Consider the following 20,908-nt stretch of genomic DNA (forward strand, 5'->3'; position numbering starts at 1 on the left):
CCTGTCGTGGACACCATGTCTTCCCTACACACCCACAGGTGTTGCTGCCTGAGAGGTCTCATCCCACTGAGAGTGGAAGGTGGGAGTAGAAAGAGACGGGGAGCAATACAGTCCCCATTCCCTGACAGGGCCCAGAATGCCTGGGTCCCCAAATGCCAACACACCAGGCCTCAGATCAGTGAGCCCACAGAAACAGGCTGGGTGACCACAGGTCCCCATCAGTTGTCACCTGGAGACTGCCGTCACCTTCTGGTCTAGGATGATTTGATGGAGCGGTTTCCTTTCGGGGCCCTCAAGTGCATGGCTCATGGAAACAGATCAACTTCCCAAGGGCAAGTCACAGAAAGAAAAGGGGGCGGGCAGAGGGTCAGTTCCAGCAAAACACTGCTCCTAGGGCTTATCACCAGTGCCATGAGCCCCGGTCACCCTGCCCCGCATCCTCATGCTCCAGACGCCTGGACCCACTCTAAGTCACTGCCATCGCATCTCTTCTGACTCTTAGTGACCCTACAGGACAGGGCAGGGCTGCCTTGTGGGTTTCTGAGACGGTAACTCTACGGGAGTAGAAATCTCCTCTGTCTGCCTGGGAGAGGCTAGTGGTGTCTTGGTCAGCAGCCCAGTGCATAACCACCGCCTCACTAGAGCTCCTTCTGGACCAACTAGAGCAGTGTTTCTCCACCTTCCTCATGCCGTGACCCTTTCATACAGTTCCTCATGTGGTGGGAACCCCCACAACCATACCATTATTTTTGTTGCTACTTCATCACTGTCATTCTGCTACCGTTATGAATCGGGCAACCCCTGTGAAAGGGCCGTGCAACCCCCAAAGGGGTCGCGACCCACAGGTTGAGAACCATTGTACTAAATGCTTCCATTAGTCCCCTGTCCTGCACTCTCTCTCTCTTTCTCTATCCAGGCCACAGTCTTCCAACTCCAAAGTTAAGCCATGGGGCAGTGGGTGGAGACTGGGGACTCACAGTGGTTCCTTTGAAGTTGGTCCCTGCTGCCATCGACCAGCCAACCCACCACCCACCAATCTAACCAACCGACCCACTGTCCTTGACTCTGGCCTTTTCCTTGTTCCAGAGAGGCTCCCTCCATGCCCGAGCACCGAGTGCTCCACTAGTCTAGCCATTCAAACCCAGGCAATGAGGAGATCATTGCTTGGATGTGGGCAAAAGTAGTTAATTCCCAACGATGTCGGCAAAGGGCCATACATATTTATGCCGGGAAATTTCATTATTTAAAAACTCCGCTCTAAAATTTCCAGCTAACTCCATGAAGAATGTCTGCTGAACAGGTTGCAAATTAAGAACAATTATTTTTTTTCCTCTTCTGCATTTGAATGTAACTTACAGCTAAAGTCATTTAAAGGGGTTAACATCAACCTTAATTAAATATTAAAGCGTGCCTGTACCTGCTGCTATTGTTGCCCCTTCGAATAAGATATAACCTATTTTTGACAAGTTTTCATCTTTCTCTGCGGAAGACGCTACATGAAACCAAATCAGTGGCAAAGAGGAGAGTAATGAATAATCTATTTCATATTCCAACCGTACCCAGAGCTCGGAGTGGAAAAATATTCAGTCAGAGGATGGCGGGAGGCTGCTGGGGTACCACATGACACAGCTAATGTTTAAATAATAATAATAATAATAATAATAAGCGATAAACAAATCATTAGCCCTTAACAGTTGTTTAGTGCAATTTGTTAATGAACGTAATGGTGGGGACTAATAATGAAAGAAAATAAAACGTCTAAACAGGCGCCAAGTGCTGGCAACGTGCAATTATTTCCTTGTCAAGTTTTTATGATTTAATGAGCTCCTCTGGGACTGACGGCTGTCAGTCAGTCGTGACTTTTTGACACCATTACAACTTCAAATACGGCAGCAGGCAGGCTGTTTTCCTCGGATTTGAAATACTGAAATGATCTGACAGTTTTAAAGAAAAGATGTGCAAAAAAAAGAGAAAGAAACGAAAAGAAAGAGAGAGGGGAAAGACAGTGGCTTGTGGCTTTTCTTATTCTTTTCCCCCTCCCTCCTTCCATGGGGCAGATCTTCTCTGGATGCTGTTTGGTACTGAAAACCCAATCACTAGGGTCATTATCTGATGGGGTTTTTGGAACAGGCAGGCTTTCTCCCCCCCTTCTTGATTTCTTTACTTAATGATAACCCTCAATGGGCTTGCCCCGCATGGGATGGCCAGAGCCGCACAATTTTGTTCACCATTAATTTCAGCCTTTGAAGCTCAGGGCTCAGAAGCAGTAGCAAAGCAAACCCCCCACCAAGCTGGTTCCAAAATAAGTTTGCTTGCTTTTTAATGATTTCTTCAATCCAGCCTGCCTTAAACAGAATAGCAAATGGCCTCCTAGCCCAGGCCTGGTGGCTGCCGTCAACCCCGCCGTCCTTGCAGGCCTTCGACGTGGGGCATTTAAAACTCTTTACAACTTAAGAGACTTTAATTAAATTGCTTTTGATTCTGGAGTCGGGCAGCATCAGCGTTATTTATTCTATCAGGGAGACTACGTAGGCGTAGGCGGGATGAATTTTAGATGGTTAGAGCTTCCTCCTCCTCTTCCTCCTTTTCTCTACCCCAACCCCAAATGTCATCTTTTACAAAGGCTCCCAACGACAAAAGCAAGCATCCATTAGCCTCTGCCTCTGAAGCACCTGGAGCCTTTCACAGGTGCATGTCCCACCTGGAATCTGGGGTGTTCTCCACTTGCGGGGTAAGGCAGGAGAAAGGGTACTTGGTTGTCCTTGGGGCTCCTCCATTTGTCTTCTCCTCCAGTTTCCAGGAAGATTGGGCCCTCCCAACTCACTTCCTCCCAGAGCACTTATTTTCCTGGTCTAGGAGGTGGGTTTGATGGAGCCACGATGTAGTGCTTTTACGCTGGGCTGCTAACCGCAAGGTCAATAGTTCAAAACCACCAGCCTCTCCTTGGGAGAAAGAGGAGGCTTTCTACTTGCGTCAAAGAGTTACAGTCTTGAAACCCCACGGGGGCCGTTCTATCCCGTCTTATGGGGTCACTATGAATCAGTATTGACTGGAGAGCAGTGAGTTTTAGTTTTATTATCAGCTCATTTTCTTCCCACTCCCAAGGTACTCTGGGGCAGAAAAGCTGAATTGAGGCAAAAATCACAGGCAGGAGGTGATTGAGAAATAGAACTGGAGGGAAAACAGGAACACAGACAAAAGGGGAGCGCTGAACGCCCTTAGACTTGTCCAGCACGAGGCCAAGTTTGAGTGGAAGGTCTCAGAGCCGGTGAGTCCAGGTTTGAAGGTCAGTCTTGCTTGCCGGGTGGCCTGGGGAAGATTCGCTCAAGGTGGGCTCTCAGCACTTCGCTAAGATCAGCAGACACCAGGCCAGCTCGGCTGTCGCTCTGTTTCACGACACAGTAGAGTTCCCGGACGAGGACCGCGTTGTCCTTGTTGTTTGCTGACTTTGAAATGCTGTCTCTCGTGTGGGGCTAGACTGGGCAGAGCTCCGTTATCTGAATAAAAGGTCCTCGCAGGGACGGATCCCTTCAGCAGAGAGGGACGTGGTTCCGGCCTCCCCTCGGCCAACACCCACCCCATCCCCCATCCCGAAGTCAGGGCGAAGCTTTATTTACAGGACACCTAATGATTCATCTGCACACGTGCTGGTCTGGTCACTAGGGGTAAGTTCTGTTTCTCTGGTGGCTTTTGCCATTCTGCATTTTCGATAACTCAACAGGGTTCTCTTTTGAGTCGCTTGGGGGTGGGCGCCGGGAGAGGACCCAGTGCCGTATCCTGGAGATGGTGCCCAGGCACAGGTGGTTAGCATTGTTTCTGAAGAGGGCAGGCTTGCTGTTCAGTCACCCAAAGCTTCCAGTTAGCCTCAGAAGATATTACGGGCTCTGGGACTGCCTCTCAGACACTTTTAAGTAAAACACTCTGCTTTACGACTGGGGGAGCAGCACCCTCAGCTTGGGCCACCTGAAGTTTGATCACAATTGAACACATTTGCACACCACTCCCGGGTACCCACAGCCGAAGAGACATGAGAGCCCCTCACCGTGCATACAGAGGCATCAATGTACACTGCATTCAGGAAGGGTGTTTGCTAACATTTGTTTGTTTGGAGAAAACAAACACACAAAAACACATGCCAAAAAAACCTCCCAACAATCCAAGCCATCCTTTTATTCTTTAAGAAAAAGAAAAGGAAAAAGAAAAACAAGACACCCACTCAGCAATCCCTTCATGTTTGAAAGCAGGTTAGTGAACATCTCCCATCAAGTTTATTTCTCATGGACCATCCTTTAGGACTCTACTATATTCATAATCACAGTTGAAATTTCACACTGACAGAGTCATGTTCTTGCTCGTACTGAAATATTCATGTTCTCTTTACATATTGGAATGGTTGCAGAGCGAACCTGGTCAGACCTTTTGCATGTACGAGGACTGCTTTTGGCAGTGCAAATATTAAAACCGAAAGGATACAGAGATGCTTACACGGGCCAGGGGAGACAAGGTCACAATTAAATGCCAGGCCAGGGCTGACTTTGCCAGCAAATTCTGGGGAGGACGGGAGTTTGGGATGGCATGGGAATCGTTCTTGCAGCCGCTAATCAAAGTTGTGAAAAGTGAGCATTCGACAGACTCAGCAAAAATATTCTTGGGTTTGGGGGAAAAAAAAAAAGGAAGTAGTAGGTAAGACAGGGAAAGTACTAAGTCCATTCTCTGCACAAATGGCATTCGGTACCCGCCCGGGAAAGGCGGCTCTCTTCATCATGGCCCTGTGTGGGAGAAGTTCATGGCTTCCAGCACCTGGTTCTCTCTGTACTTGGATCCTGGGATGTCACAGAAAGTGACCAGGGGTGTGGAACAGCCAGTCAGCCACGGGACACACCCATCAGTGCTCCACGACTGGCTCACTGAGGCCTCTCCCAAGGCATGAGGGCCCCGACACGTCCAGAGGGTGAGGCAGACTGCTGGTGGCATGACCACAAGGCAAACAAGCATGTGTCCACCCCTCCGCTACAGAGCCAGTCTGAGGGAAGATAGGCCAAGGAGAAACCCACCCCGTGCAGGCAGGACGAGAACCTCTTTTTTTCCCACTTTTTGTGCTTCGGCTGTACACACCGTGGGGAGGAGGGGAGAGGGGGGTCACAGGGCCTGTCAGCGCAAAAGAATGATTCATGTGACCATTTTGTCTTAATTACTCCGAACAAGTGGCCGCCGCTGCTGACCAGGGGGCAGCAGATCCATCAGTGTCTTCTGAAAGAGAAGAGGATCGCCATCAGGATGGTGATGACCACAATGATTCCCAGGATGACAACCAGGATGCGGTTCTGGATGATTCTAGGAGAGAGCACAAGGAGGGAAAACATCACACGGATGAACGAGAGCGTCAGTCGGAGACCAGCCCGGACCCAAGTGGGGAAATCAGACAGCGGGGGAGCCGGTGGGAGTGGGGAAATCAGACAGCGGGGGAGCCGGTGGGAGTGGGAGGCCAGCATGCATGCTCATGTGTGTGTGTGTGCACGGGGCACACAGGTGGCATTTTGGGTCTCCAAATGGAAATAATGTGAAGGCGTCCACAGTGCGGGCTATGCTGATCTAGCAGAAATGCTTCATGTAAAGCCAAATGGACTACCAGGTAGTCTCTTAAGTGATCAAGGGCCCCATGTGAGCAGCTCTTTTTAATTTAAAATGTGAAACAGGGCTCTCTCTTTTTTGGTCTGAGTTTCCTGTTCCAGTTAGGCGCCAAGGAAAGGGAGTGGCGGTAAAGTACTTACCTCTACTCCCAAATAAATCAACCTAACCACCCCACAGAAAACGCGGGACAAGTCAAAGCGAGGGGAAGAAAGGGGCAAGATTAAGAAGCAAATGTCAGACTTTCCGTTTAGGCTGCGAACCCATCACCTGTCACCGATGGCTTACACGCACTTACGCCAGGAGGAAACATTACGTTTGCTTCGTGACAAAGAGACGGAAATGAGGACTAATGACAAGTACCCCCGGTGCTGCTTCCCTCTGGGGCTCCCAACTCCCCTGGGGGTTTGGCTCTGCTGCAAGCTGCTAGGGCTCCAAGAAGTCGGAAGGGGAACCAGGATGGAGACAGGCCTCCAGGATGCCTGCAGAGAGCTTTTCCTGAAGCGGTTTCATAATTTGTTACCTCACTCTAGGAAAAGAGGTTGAACATCGCAATGCTTTGTTGAGACTTTCAAAGGGAAGCCAGGTCAAACGGCCTCGCCCACGCTCACGGCTCTCACAGAAGGATGCGTGAATAGAGAAGAGTGCTGGCAGACTAGCTAGCTCAACATCCAGCCAGAGCCCAAGGCACCAACCACGGGCCAAGCCCAATCCTGCCGTGCTCCTAAACCAACCCAACCAAGCCTCGAGCCCAACCCAACCGTCTCCAAATCTACCCATCATCCTCAAAAGAGGAACCAAGAAAAAGCCTGCTGCTGGCTGGAGACACGGAACACTGGACGGGGTCTTCCAAAGAGAGGGTGAGGTGGGTCTTCCACTTTAACAGACTCTATCCTCTGATTTTCTTTCTTTTTTTGAATGATTGTTTAAAAATTCCATTGTGCTAAAACGTATACCACACTTTCCACTTCAACTATTTTCACATGTCCCATTTAACGGCATCCGTTCCGTTTGCCAGGCTGTGCAATCACCCCAACGAGGTTTCCCCAATTTCATCAATCTCCAGAGAAACTCCCTGCCCTTTCCGCAAGAACTCGCTTCCCCCCCAATTCCCCAGCCCCTGGCAGCCGGTAGTACTCCCTGCTCTCTGTGCATCTGCCCGTGCCAGCTACTTCACATCAGTGGGACCAGTGTTGGGACTGATCCCCTCAGCATCACCCTGGTGTAGTGTGTCCCGGGGCTTCACTCCTCTGCAGGGCTGAGTCCATTTGCATTGCGTGTTATCATGTCCAGTGGGCCCTTCATCTGTGGATGGATTCACGGGTGGCTTCCACCTGGCGGCTGTCAAAACTCATCGGTGGGCAGGTATGTCCTGGAGTCCCTGCTGCTTTAGCGTCTCAGGGCACATCTGGGAGTGGAACTGCAGCCACTTCAAATTCTCCAAAATAACACTTCAGCACGTTCTCCAGCTTCCCTGCGAGTGCCTTTCTTGGAAGGTCGGTGGCATCAGACAGTAAGTAGCTTTAGTCAAGTCCTTCCACATCCTCGGCTCCCTCCCCTCCCTAAACCTCCATGGACGGATGGATGCTGTCACATCAGACAAACCCACTCCCCGCGTGGCCCCCTAAGAGGACTGGCCCCCTCTCCTGCTGACAGGTTACAAAACGATCGCATTTGCTGACCCGTCTTCCGCGAAACTGCGCCGGGGCCTGTGTCCACTTCCCTCGCAGGAGATGAATATGGTCTGCTGGGTCCTCATTTATCATGGAGGCTCGGCTACGATCTGTCTCGTTTATTTCTTTCCTTCCCCACTAGAAAGGCTGTGCCCCAGCATTAATTCTTCTGTGATGACAGCTCATTCCGACCTAACAGGCCGTATTTACTCTGAAGGTAGGGAGTTTCTCAGTTCCCTCCCAAAAAACTAACTCAAAATAGACCCCCACGGGGAAGCTCATTATGGAGTCTGACCAGCAGCACGACTTGGTGGCTTCAATGAAAACCCAAATGGACTCGGGACTCCTTTTCTCCGGAAAGTGGGTCTTCCCCTTGGGCCCTACGTACCCCGCTTTCCCAGGTCCGTCACAGCCTCTATTTGCCACCTCCCTCCTCAGACGTGCAGAGGAGAGACGTGGGGAATTGAAACCCAGCAGCGAAACAGATGAAAAGCGTGAAGCCTTTTTAAAATCCGGCCTCAAGTAATAGATGGTCACGTGCCTTGAGTGCTGGGTTGACAACCATTTTATTTGTGGGCGGAGGCCCCCAGGCATCTGTGAGGCTAATTTACAAAAGGATGAACTGTGGGGGGGGGGGGTTACTTGTTCCATCTGAGGTCTGGTTGGCAAAACGAAAGGCCACGAATCCCATCTTCCTCTAGTCCTGGGCCTTCCTCCGTGGACTTCCCACATTGCAGGCCTGAGAGGAGTGTGCTTCAGTGGCTGCGAGCCGCCCCAACCGCTCAGGTGTTTCGTTCATGCAGCACCTGGCCCCCAAATGGCTCTTCCTCACCGCTTGCTGCTCAGGGGTTTCTGATAGCCCCACCTCACCACTCCCTCCTTCATTGTGGGTTCAGTGTCAGACAGCTGGACACTGAAAAGAAAACTGTCCTGGAGACTGAAGGAAAGGAAGGGATCGTCATTCCATTCAAGACAGAAGAGCAGGAAATCTCGTTTAAGTTGCACGGAGCCTCCGTGGAAAGCCTGGATTGACAAGGTCAAAGAGCAGCCTCAAAGTGGGAACTTGATCTGAGGAGTGTCTGCTCCCAGCATGACTGGTACTTATGCCCAACGTGAGGAAAAGCCAGATCCCTGTGGACATGGACATGGACATGTGCTTTCACACCACCAGTCTGGGGGTTGCTGCTGAGCCAATCGACTTTGTGTGTCAGAGGCGAACTGTGCTGACTTCCAAGGAGGTTTGGGGCGCACTGGACTTCACAACCTTTCCGTTCAAAATCTCACTGTACCATCGAGTCAATTCCAACTTACCCAAGAGGGCAGGGTAGAACTGCCCCATCTGGGTTTCTGCGTCTGTCAATCTTTATGGGAGCAGAAAGCCTCATCTTTCTCCTACCGAGCAGTTTGTGGTTTTGAACTGTGGACCTTGTGGCTAGCAACCCACCGTGTACCCCACTACACCACCAGGGCTCCTTCCTACCTTTCCATTTAACAGTGTGTTAGCCATTGCCACCAGTTAGGGATTCTATCCCAAAGCGAAGGCTGGCAGCTTTTTGGGATGAATGATATTGAGAGTCCAAAAAAGGGTCAGAACTGTGAGGGGTTGTCAGTGAGCTTGATTCTGGTCAGACCACCATAGCTTTGACCCCCAAAGGTGTTGAGCAGGTACTGCCTCTCGAAGGATCAGGACTAAGCCTTTGGGTGGTGCAAACTCTATAATGGCACCCGACTACTAACTTAAAGGTTGGTGGTTCAGACCCACCCAAAAGCGCCACAGAAGAAATGGGTGGCTATTTTCAGGCCCCATTAAGTAGGCTCCGAGCCCCAGTGGCTTTATACACCACAGTACAGAACCCTGGGCCGTCTGTCCCACCGTTGCAATGCTGGAGCTCGTGGTTGTCATTCCGACTCCTTGAGGGCTTTCTTTCTTTTTGCTCTAAAGACCAGGTATGTTGCTGGCGTAGTGGCTACTTGGGCTGCTAACCACAGGGTCAGCAGTTCAAAATCACCGGTTGCTCCTGGGGCTGGGGGAACGGAAATGGAAGACGAGGCTTTCTACTCCCTTAAAGTGTTCGTCTCAGAAACCCACAGGGGCAGTTCTACCTGGTCCCCTGGAGTGGCTGGCTGTGAGGTGGAATCGATTCGATGGCAGTGAGTTCACATTAAAAATCACAGCCCAGAAACCCTGAAGGGTGGTTCCACTCTGTAACCTACATTGGGTGGCCATCGATCGGAAATGGCCTGTAAGCGAGGGGCTGGGTTGGGTTGGATGATCAGGAAAGTGAGCAGCTGGGGCCTCTGAGTTGCCACTTTGGAGGGGGAACAAGGGCTGGCCTGGGTGGGCCCCATCTGGGAAGAAGTCAGGAGCTGCCTGCTGGCAGAAAGGAGGGTTCCCCGGTTCGGGAGACCCAGACAGAACATGGGAGGGAAACCCGGAGTCAACGTCCCCTTGACTGTGCGCAAGTGTGGGCTCTCCCCGTTGGTTCAAGAAGTCGGGATGCAGCCAGCAGTCTCAATCTCCTTTTTGAAAATGCAAAGTGTGTTTACCCAGTAAATAATTTAAGAAAGCACATACACTTGAAAGGAGGCCTCCATTGAAACAGCCAGGCTAAATCGCCTCCAGGCAAAATCTCCAGCATTTGCATGCTGCATTCTATTAGGCCAGCACACTGTGGCTTTAAAAGAATGCAGAGCCAAATTAAAAGGAATGTGGGCCCGAAACATCAAGGATTCTCCCAGTTTACATTATGAATCACAGTGCTGTTGATACAAGATGAATTAACCATTTACTTTGAGGGTGAACTCACAAAGTACTATTGAAATTACTGATCCCCCAGTGGAAGCCAGGGAGTGGCTAATCTTCCCATTGCTGGTCTCCTCCCCCTCTGGAAATGGGCTCCTGCGTGCCTGGAAGCCAGCATCTCAGGGGGCGGCCTAGTCCTTGCAGAGCGAGCAGAGCAGGGATCCCAGGGATAGGCTTCCCCAGTCCATCCAGGCACAGGCTGCAAGCACTGGGTCTTAGGTGCTGGGCGTGGCCACGTAACTTGCTTTGGCCAATGAAATGTGAGCAGAGGGGCAGTGGGAGGGGGTGGGGCGGTGTCACTTCCTGGTGGAGGCATGGACCTGCCAGCGCTCAACTCTTCTGCCTGGACAGCACCCAACATCATGTTGCCAAGGGGCACATAGTAGGTTCAGTGCACAATGCTCTTGCTTGCTACTTGGGAGACCTGGGTGTGATACCTAGTCAGTGCGCCTTGTGCGCAGTAACGCCTGGCCTCTCAGTGGAGGCTTGTGGGCCGCTAGGATGCAGAAAAGATCCGACGACGCTGCCAGAGTAAGATGGGCATTCAAAGGGCCTGGGAACTTGTCTACAAAACCTGACCACGCACCAGGGTCTGATCTGCTACTTAGGGTGGGCGCGGCCCTGGACGGGGCGACCTCTCATTCTGCTGTGCATGGATGGGGTCCATAAGGCTGACGCAGGGGCCAATGTAGTTACAGCATGGTGGCGACTCCCCTCGGAGGCGGGTGACCCAGCGGAAGACGATGGGTTTCTCCTCTGTAGGGAGCTGTTTGTTCCCTCGGGGCTTTCACACAGGTGAGAAACTTCACTATGGAGCCGTAAGTGGCACAAAGAAGTCCGAGCTGACCCTGCTTATATTGGCCAATCCGACACACACCTGCACTACCCGGAGCTCTGCACAGTGACCGACCCGGAGGACGAACGCCCTGGGAAGGGCTGGAAAACAGGGCGAGATTGTCCCGAGAGCCAGTTTGAATGAGAGGCAGTAGGTGGCCAGGTCGAATGAGGCTCTGGTTTAGTGTGGATGGGATAGGATGGGGGTTGAGAGGCTCTACGAAGAGGCTTTTGCCGCTTGGTTTGAAAGCTGGGACTCTCTTCTGCCATACTGGACTATAACATTTCTCACCGAAGGGCCAGGCGTTGCTTCCAGCTGGAACCGGCGCCCCTGCGCGCTGACAGACGGTGGTACCCTGACATGCTGCTTCGCTCGCAGCCCCGAGGTCAGCTGACTCAAGGTACCTTGCTTATTTCACCATCCTGTGCCTCCTGCGGGGCAGCGAAAAGGTGAAATGACACAGTCGCTGCATGATGGCTTCAACATGAAAGCACTCGTGAGGACCGCACAGGCCTGGGCAGTGTTTCATCTTCTGTTGGACGTCGGGTCCCTCGGCTGCACCCAGCAAGCACCACCACCTCGAGCCATGGGGGTGCGAGCTTGGTTTTCAGTGTTACCTCTCTCCACAGTGGTAGGACTGTGAAACCTAGGCTATGTTGGGCTGTGTATTCTGTGCCCTGGGGCACAGCAGTTGGATCCTGAGCAGGGATGTGACTCACTGGAGTTCAACAGACTGGCAGCACCTTTGCCTGGAGTGCTTGGTCACTTGCACAGGGTGCTGTGTGGCTGTGAGGTTGGGATTGCCATTTTGTGGCCATGAGGGATGCTGCCCAATGGCAGGCTGCAGAGTTGAAAGAATGAAACGGACCCTCCATCCTAAAAACTTGGTGGATCCTTAGGAAACAGGCTCACTTTGTTTTCCATGTCGGCTGGAGTTTGATCTTCCACTTGAGCCCCAAAGCCTTTTCAGAGGGGTTCACTTTGGTTCCCAAACCAAGTCCCTGAGCTACATCTTTTCCCAGAAGAATTTCCTGACCGGGCCCCTTCCCCCTTCCCCATTTACCTATGTATCTCCAACACCAACATGTACTACATGGTTTGACTTTTCTGCTTCCGTGTAAGATTCTCCAGTACAAAGGAGCTGCTGGGGTCCGAATCTCCTTTGTCTTCTGCATCCTTAGTACCAATCACAGAGTCTGAAATGAACATGCCTCCAAAAAAACAAAAAAAACCAAAACCAAAAAAACCTTAACTAATGAATAAATGAATGAATGAGAAAATGAGCGCATCCCCCTGAACGTGCTCACCTGAAGGCTCAAGTAGCACTCCTCCTTAGTGTCTAAGGGCGGATCATAGACCAGGAGAGTTTGAGGATATTTCTGTATTAGCCAGCCTGCCATTAAGGATGCCGGCAGTGTCCAAACCCTTTTACCAGCCTGCATTCATTAACTGGAGGGTGCATGACACGCCACAGGTTCAGCAAGATGTCTCGTACATGCCTTCCTGGCTGGCCGACAGGTCTGAATATGATACCCACCATTTGGGGCAGACAAAACCGCCATAATTGGCAGGACAATCAGCAGCCTCCTGTGAGTATAGGAGGAACTCCCAGGCAAAGGAGCTTCTGCCAGCTTCTCCTGGGCACTCGCCCCAAACATGGGTCAAAGCACAGACTCCCCAAGTTCTCAATCCAATTCACTGTCTGTGGTACGCACTAAAGAAGACAGGAAGGCAAGAGCAGGGGAAGCAGTGAATCGTCACTAGTCTTGAATGCTGACCACTTTGAAGTGGGATTTTCACAGCCTGGCACAGGGCTACTTCTGAGGCAGAGTCCTGTGATCATCATGCCACCTGATATAGAGTCCCAACAGGGTCTTCTGTGTCCTGCCTCTTTCCCGTGGAATCCCGATCCCTCCCTGGGAAGGTAGGTGGGGCCGAGCTCACTGTTGAATTCCAGGGTGGCATGTGGCCCAGGCAGGTCCAAACAACTGCAGCTCTTGCTCCCTGTGTGCGGCCATGGTGAGGGAAAGCCTGCCCCCAGCTTCTCAGATTCCACTTGTGTCACCACGGTGGACAGCTCTCAGCGGTTTCCAGATGGATGCGGAAGAAAGCCCCGAGGGTCTATTTCCAAACACTAGCTAGCCACCGCAAACCTTACAGATCACAACAAGACGCTGTCACACACGGTGCCTGAAGACGACAACAGGGCAGTGCCTCACGGCCATTCACAAGGTCATCCTGAGTTGGAGCGGATTCTACAGCGACTAACAGCCACGATCCCTCAGACAATCACCTGTTCAGGAATAGGCCCGTGACCCAACACAGGCAGAATCACCTGGGATTTGTTTTTTTCTGGGAAACCAAGAAAAAGCTCCGGTCTTGACCGACATCAGCTGTGCTGACGATGAGATGGAGGGATGCTGTGGACCATTCGTGTTCCTTGCAGGAGGGGTCCTGCCTGAGGGAGGCCACAGAGAGGGGCACAGAGCTGGGAGATGCAGAACGAAGACACTGGGTGACATCGTCTGAACCCCTGGGTCTTGCTGTGTGCCTAGAAGCTCACGGTCACATTTTAAACTGCCCAGTGGTGAGAGCCCAAAGACCCCCTTCTCTCATTTTCAACTAGATTTGGTTCCGGGACCCAGGCCAGAAGGTGCCCTTGAAGGTCTTCTTCTCTTGGGCCCCATACAGACTGCTTTCCATGTCTCCACCCCAGCCCCAACCCTGCCTCTCACATTGACTGTGGATCTTTCCTCTCACAATGAAAACTAGCATTTGGAACCGGAGCAGGCAGTTGCTCAAAGCCAGGTCCCATAAGGCTGCCCCCCACACCTTGTGCCTTTGAGACATGCCATTTGGAACAGGGAGAAAACTAGGTGTTACCTTGGGGCCAGATGATCCATCATCAGCCTTTAATAGTTACAACTGCTGATGTAGGTTTGGGTGTAGAGACTGGAGGGAGTGGGAGACTGGATGGAGGGAGGGTTTCATAAGTGGGGCCAGGAGCCAGTACCAGAGCCCTGGCAGCATCATCGGTCAGAATCTGATTGCCAAGTAGATAGTGTTCCCCCATTCCCAAATTGCTACTTCATTTATCAATAACACCCCCCCCCAAAACAAACAAACCAAAAACCAAACAAAAAAACCCCCCAAACTAAACCAGTTGCTGTTCACCCCTGGTCACCCCATGTGTGTCTGAACTGAATTGTGCTGCACTGGGTTTCCAATAGCTGATCTCCTCAGGAAGCAAATCACCGGACCTTTCTTCCGAGGCACTTCCGGGATAGACTCCCATTGCCCTTCCAGGTAGTGCTAGTGTTTCCACCACCCCAGGACTCCCTTGGTTCTAACAGGGATCAGCTAACTTCCTGTAAATGGCCCTGCAGTAAATCTGTTAGGCTTTGTGGACGATCAGGTATCTGTCTTTGTCCTTGTCGGGACAAAGCAGCCATAGGTGAGATGTCACTGAACGGGGGTGGGGGTGCCTGTGTGCCAATAAAACTTTATGTATGGACACTGGACTTTGAAGCTTACCCTATATACTTGAGTATAACCCAACCCGAATATCTGCCGAGGCACCTAATTTTACCACAAAAACTGCATTAAAAAGGTGCTGAAACCTTCGGTTTATATTCGAGTATATACAGTATATAATTTTCACAGGCTGGCAAATGTTCTTTTGAATTCCTTCCCCCATGCCTCCCCCTGGCAGCAACCATTTAAAAATATAAGAGCCATTCTCGGGCTACAGGTTGTACAAAAATGGGTGGTGTGGAGTTCATTTTCTGGAAGTCACCTGCCCTTGTCGAAAAGCCCTCGGCGGTGTTGTGTGGAGGCCCTTGGGACAGGTCCAGGGAACAACCACTGGCAAGGCAGGCCCAGCAGTGTCCCAATGAAAACATGGAGTCCCTGCCCTTGGTGAGTTCTTGGGGTCACGATGCGCACCCTGTGAGAGGAGGCTGACAGTAATGACCACAGCGAGAGGACCTCCAGCCTGGTGACCATGGGCTATGTGCCCACCCTCCTGGGTTTGCCTCGGTGACCAGGAGCAAGTCACTCTGTAACATTTGGGCCTTCAGTTTCTGCCCAGACACAACCCACCAAGGAGGAGAGAATTGACTAAAGTCATGTCCCACTTTGAAGAGGAGCATGCGTGCAGCGGGCAGGACCTTCTGGCCAAGGGGAGGGTGAGTTTGGGAAAGGAGAGAGGTACCGGTTGTCTGAGGCTGAGGAGCCCTCTGGGAGGCTTGTGGAGGCTGGAGGGGCAGGGGCATTGGGCAGCAGAGGCAGCAAGCTGCTGTCTCCCCAGGCCACCTGGCTGCTTTCTCCAGGCAGGCATCTCCTTTGGCCCTCACCGACAGGCATCCCAGCCGGCCGAGCCTACTCTCCAAGTGGCCACGTCAACATCAAAAGGGACGAGAAGATGTCCTATTGGCTGGCTTGGGGACACCTTCCCAGCCTGGGAAGGCAGCCAATGAGTACCTGTCAGAGCCCACTGATAAGTCCGATGGGTTTTGATCAGTGATGTGTAGTTACACTGCACTCTCCCTTGCCAAGAGTGTACATCAAATTCCAGCCCAGGCACCAGAGCCTCTGCCCTTCTTAAATATGGGCTCGGTGATGGCCGGGCGCCTGGGGAGAGGCTTGGCTGGCCACAGGCTTCCAGATAGGATCAAGGCAGCTCGTTCAATCAAAGGGCTTGGAAGGGATTTGAAGAGAATGAAATAAAGGTGCTCTGGCAAGGTATACTTAATCCTGCAGAGGTTTGCACACCGCTTGAGTCGGAATCGGGCTCTGTGACTCAGTCTCCGGGTTCTTTGTTTTAGAACTGACGCAAAACCACTCCAGGGCCCAATCCACTCCTGCTTCATCATAACACTCATCCTCACGCTGCTGATAGCCTCTGTACCCAGGGGGCTTCAGAAAGTTCAGAGTCAAATGCCACTCTCCTTCCATTCCATTTTGGCCACACGATGTTCTGAAGGCCCCCGACTAAGGGCAACTCAAAAATGCCTCTGCTAACAGGAATCATTCCATGAAACCAAGGGACACAACTCAAAAAAACGACCCTCCGACTGAGCCCAACCAAACCCCAATTCCCTATATAAATGAAACAGGAGGTGGAGAGGGTTAAGAAGAGTAGTCCCCACGCTCCACCGAGGCTGAGGCGAGGCAGCAAGAGTGACACGGCAGGTGGTCGGGGCATCTCATCCTAGAGGCCAAGGCTGAGCCAGGGAAAGGCTCCCTGCTGAGAGCACTGCCTCTCCGTCGTCCAGGGTCATCTTCATCTTATGGTGTCCTGCTGATCGTCGATGTCAGTGCTTGCTTCTTTCAACATGTCCTTACTTGGTAAAAGCAGAAGCGGACAATCCTTCCAACATCCTTCTATGTTTTTAAAAAGGCTCAATCCAAGAAATCTGAAAGTTCACAAGTCACTGAGCCAGGAAATCGCCCCCTCGCTCTTCTCGTTGAAGAATCCCTCCGCGGGCCTTCTCCAGCACGGTGCCCACCGTGACGGCAACAACATCAATCCTACGATGCAGGCAGCCGTGGCAGGAAGAGCGGCCGCACCCACAGTAGCGGCTCGCCTTTACTGGCCATGTCCTGGGGCCAGCCGTGCTCAAACCTTTATTGCTCCAACCCTCACAACAACCTGATGAGGAGAAGGCTCTGTTCATTCCCATTTCAGGTCTCCGGAGGCCCAGTCCACTTCTCCAGCGCAGCCCTCGCACAGCAGGGAGGACCAGTAAGAGAGCAGTTCTTGATCTAACTGGTGTGTCGCAGGTTCAATCCTAGGCAGGCCTCTGATGTATTCCTCTTCATAGTCTTCTCTGTGGACATCGTAATTGGGTGTTTACTTTTTTGTTGAAAGTACATTACACTAATTAGCCAAAGTAGACCTTCTCTTTACTTTGTGCCTAATGTAACTATGCAGGGAATTACAATAATTAATATTCATTATTACTCAGCACATTTTACCAGCTCTCTTTTGACAACCGGCACACTGGCTGTGTCCTTTCTGCCTTGTGAGGGACTTCAGTGACCTCTTCTGGGTAAATGCGCCGTCAGCTGACCGCGGCACAGAGAGCTGGGTGCAGTAGGGGAAGGCAGTCATTCGCAGGAGGCTGCTCACCAGTTGCCCGGTGTCATATGCCTTTGAGCGATTGCTACACTATCACACAGGTGAGCGCGTGTGTGACAGAAACACTTCAGCTCAAGTTTTAATTGAATGCACCTGTTGGAAGTGAGCACTTGCTAGAGTTGAAAATCAGGTGGGAAAATCATCTAGAAATTAGGCTCCCAAATTTGGCTGTTCATTGGAATCCCCTGGGAATTCGATGAAACGACAAATCCTCCCCCTAGAGCAGTGGTTCTCAACCTGGGGCGGGGGGGGGGGTGTCGAACGACCCTTTCACAGGGGTCACCCAATTCAAAACAGTAGAAAAATGACAGTTATGAAGTAGCAATGAAAAGAATTTTTATGGTTGGGGGGGGGGTCACCACAACAGGAGGAAATGTATGAAAGGGTCATGACATTAGGAAGATTGAGAACCACTGCCCTAGAGATTCTGATTCTCATTAGGTTGTAATTAGAGCCTGGGAGGATCTCTTTTGCCGGCCCCACCCACCCACCACCCATACCACACAGACACGCACGCACGCACGCACCAGATCCCCAGGTGATTCTAAGCTCAATTAAGTTTGGCAACCTGGACTCTAGGGCCTGTAAACTTTTGAAACGGAAGAGCCAATCCTGGCCCTCACAACAGTTTGAGAGCCATACATGTATTTTATAAACAAATGAAATTACCATTTTGTGAATTATAGCCTTTAACATTCTCAACTTGATTGCTGAGTACCGAAAGAGCCACCTGTGGCTTGAGAGGCTCAGTTTGCTGCCCCAGCTCTAGGTTCACTAGATAATCATAAGAAAAGATTCAAGGTCTCTGGTTTCCAGTTTACCATCTCCCTGCCCCCACCTCTTCCCCCAAAGATACCGTTGAAAATTCAAACCTTCGGAACCTGAGAGTGTGACTTTGCTTGAGGCGAACACTGGGTCGCAGGAGAGTAGGTTTGGTCCTAATGCAGTATGACTGTTGTCCATCAAGGGGAGGAGGGAGACGGAGCCACACAAAGGGAAAATGGCCACGTGAAAATGGACGCTGAGCTTCCTTCACCACCCTTGAGCGGGGTTGCCCTACATCTCGCCAAGTCTTTTCACAAGATTTTCAGGATCAAGAGCTTCCAGGGCAAGAAACAAAGTCAGAGTCACCCCGTTCCTCAATGGGTGGAATGAAAACTGGTCATAAGAACAGGTTCAAGAGAAGTCACTGGAGAAGAACCAGCTGAGTCTGTAACGAGCAGCCCAGGTGGTGGCACGTATTGACCTAGGCGAGTCAGCATTCTGTCACACCAAACTTAAAACTCAGCACCATTTGATCAATGGAACCTGCATTGGCAAACATCTGATAGATGGAACCTGTGTTCAAACATCTGGCTTCTTCCCTCATTTTTATGTTTCCACATTTCTGACAACTAAGAAATATGTGAGACCTGTGGAGCCCTGGTCGAGTCGTGGTTATGTGTTGGGCTGCTAACTGCAAGGTTAGCGGTTTGAAACCACCAGCCCCACCACAGGAGAATGGTGGAGTTTTCTACTCCCAGAAAGAATTACAGGCTCAGAAATTCACGGGGGGCAGTTCTACGCTGTCCTATAGGGTTGTTATGAATCAGCATTGACTCGAGGGCAGTGAGTTTGGGTTTTGGATTTTGGTTGGCAAAAAGCAAGAAAGAAAAAGAAGGACCTTCCAGGAGCAGCCAAAACTAACCCCCAAATCACTGCCCTGGAGTCGATGGAGACTCATGCGACCCTGTAAGACAGGTAGAACTGCCGCTGTGAGTTTTCACGACTGCAACTCTTTTGGGAGTAGAAAATCCCAAGGTGAGCCTTCGGGACTTTCATTTGCTGAGGTGGCCTCACTAAAAGTGAAATGAGAGCACTCAAAGCGTCCATCGATCATCACAAGGTGGCAGGTATAAACGATGAATCTGGGAAAACTGGAAGTTGTCAGAATAAAAAGGGAACACACAGAGATCTCTGTCTTGGGCGTTAGTGAGAGGACAGGGGCTGATCAGGACACGATGTGGGACATCAGACAATCATATGATCTGCTATGCGATCAATGACCGATTGAAGAGGGATGGTGTGTCATGTTCATCGTCAAAAGGAACCTTTCAAGGTCTGTCCTGAAGAACGATGTCATCAGTGACAGGGTCACCCCCAGAGGCACACAAGGAAGCCAGGAGCTGGAATCAACTTGATGACAACTAACTGTGCTTACTTGCCAATCCCACTGTAATAGTCCCTAAAACTCTTCCCTGTGTGGTTGCCACCCCACACCTAGAAGTAGGTGGTACCTCCCTTTAGGCGCTGTGACCTCTCTGGCAGGCGTGCCTGGCATCGGTCCTGATTAGTGCGGCCGGTTTGGTCCAGGCTGAGTCACTTGCTGGAGCCCAACTACCAGCTGCTACTGAGTCCTCAGAAGGGCAGAGGCTGCCCTTCTTTGTTCTGTTTCTCCTGTACGTTCTTTTGAGCCAAGATGCCTCTTCTGGAACGTGGTTGGTTGAAGGCACAGAAGTAAGCCCGGGAAAGCCTTGGCTACACCACCACCTCCCTCCCTGCAAGATCTGACACTAGATGCTTATCTCCCAATAGTCCTGGATTGACACCTTTGTTCTGCTGCGGATGTCAGGGGGAACAACCACGTTGGCAGTGGCTTATCAGCTACCCTGGTCTCAGCGAGCTCGTCAGGGATTTGGTTACTGTTGTCTTCTCTCACTCAGCAGACTTGGTTCTGGGGCCAGCTGAATGGGAAGCATCTCAGCTACCACCTCCACAGTGCTGGTCCTGGGATGCTGGACCCTCGGATTCTTGCCCTGTCCTTTCACTGTGTTGTGGGGTATCATCAAATCTGGCCTCTCAGCCCTGCTCCCCCACTGTGTTCTATTGGCTTCTGGCTGCCTTCAATGGTTGCACAAGGCACTGGATCGGAGGAGAGATCTTCTCTCCTCTGGCTGTGTCTCCCAATAATGCCTTGCAAACAGACACTCCCCGTATGCAGCTCCATCAGACAGCCAGCACTGGGTTCCAGGATCACGGCTCCTTCCTCCCTCAGTGCCCCTCCAGCTCAGGATGGAGAGGCTTCTTGGGGTTGCTAATCCCTGGGATGCCTTGATTTACCGTTACCTGTGTGACCAATTTCCTACATGAAACCCTGTGTGTAAAGAGTGTCACTTCTGCTTTGTTGGTGTATAGAGTGTCAATTTCTGCTTTGCTGAAACCCCAGCAAAGTCTGCAGCATCTACGCTGACTTCTGCCATCTTCAGTTTTTACCTGGAAGGTCCTTATCCATCCACCCCAGGGTGCATGACTGAGTTAGTTAACTGTGCCAGCCTGGCCGATAATCACATGTGGGGCTGGTTGAAAGGCGGAGGGATAAATGGGTGGTGAAGCCTCGCCTTTCTAGTTCTCGGGTCTCTTGCTTTGTGATGGTCGCACCAGGATGCAGCTGCCTTAGCAGCTTCCTGCTTCAGCTTGCAAGATTGACTTCCTACAAGACATCCCCAAGGAGAAGCTACATGGACCTATCCCGATGCAGCCCTGGGTGCTGGAGCAGCCTTATGGAGACCCCTGCTAGTGCTGAGATGCTTATTCGTTTACTGACTCAGCTTTCCTCCTTCAGTCGGCATCATTGACTCTGTTTTGTGAGGTGGAGGACTTTGTGGACTGGTATTGGGTTAATGGGTTAATGTTGGACTTGTGGGCTTGGGCAGCATTGGGTTGGGATGTTTTCGTGATGCACCTTTTCTTTACATAAAACTCTCTCTTATACGTGAGTCGCCGTGGATTTGCTTCTCCAAAGTACCCAGACTAATACAATGACTCACTCCTGGGCAGGTGAGCCCAGG

General features: G+C 51.3%; 1 protein-coding gene across 4 annotated transcripts in view; it reads right to left on the reverse strand.

The window, feature by feature from the left end:
- Nucleotides 1-4,150: 4,150 nt before the first annotated feature.
- Nucleotides 4,151-20,908, reverse strand: part of VTI1A (vesicle transport through interaction with t-SNAREs 1A) — a 400,746-nt gene continuing 383,988 nt past the window's right edge. For 2 of the 4 annotated variants that reach the window (XM_004700923.2, XM_004700922.2), the window contains one exon: nucleotides 4,151-5,334. In XM_004700923.2, coding sequence (XP_004700980.2) covers nucleotides 5,241-5,334 — 94 coding nt within the window. In that variant the 3' untranslated portion in view covers nucleotides 4,151-5,240. The remainder of the gene's footprint in view (nucleotides 5,335-20,908) is intronic. The other 2 variants (XM_045291213.1, XM_045291215.1) reach the window with 1 other exon arrangement.

This window comes from Echinops telfairi, unplaced genomic scaffold (genome assembly GCF_000313985.2).
Source record: "Echinops telfairi isolate 266 unplaced genomic scaffold, ASM31398v2 ScPeMD7_70;HRSCAF=299, whole genome shotgun sequence".
NCBI classification, from domain to species: domain Eukaryota; kingdom Metazoa; phylum Chordata; class Mammalia; order Afrosoricida; family Tenrecidae; genus Echinops; species Echinops telfairi.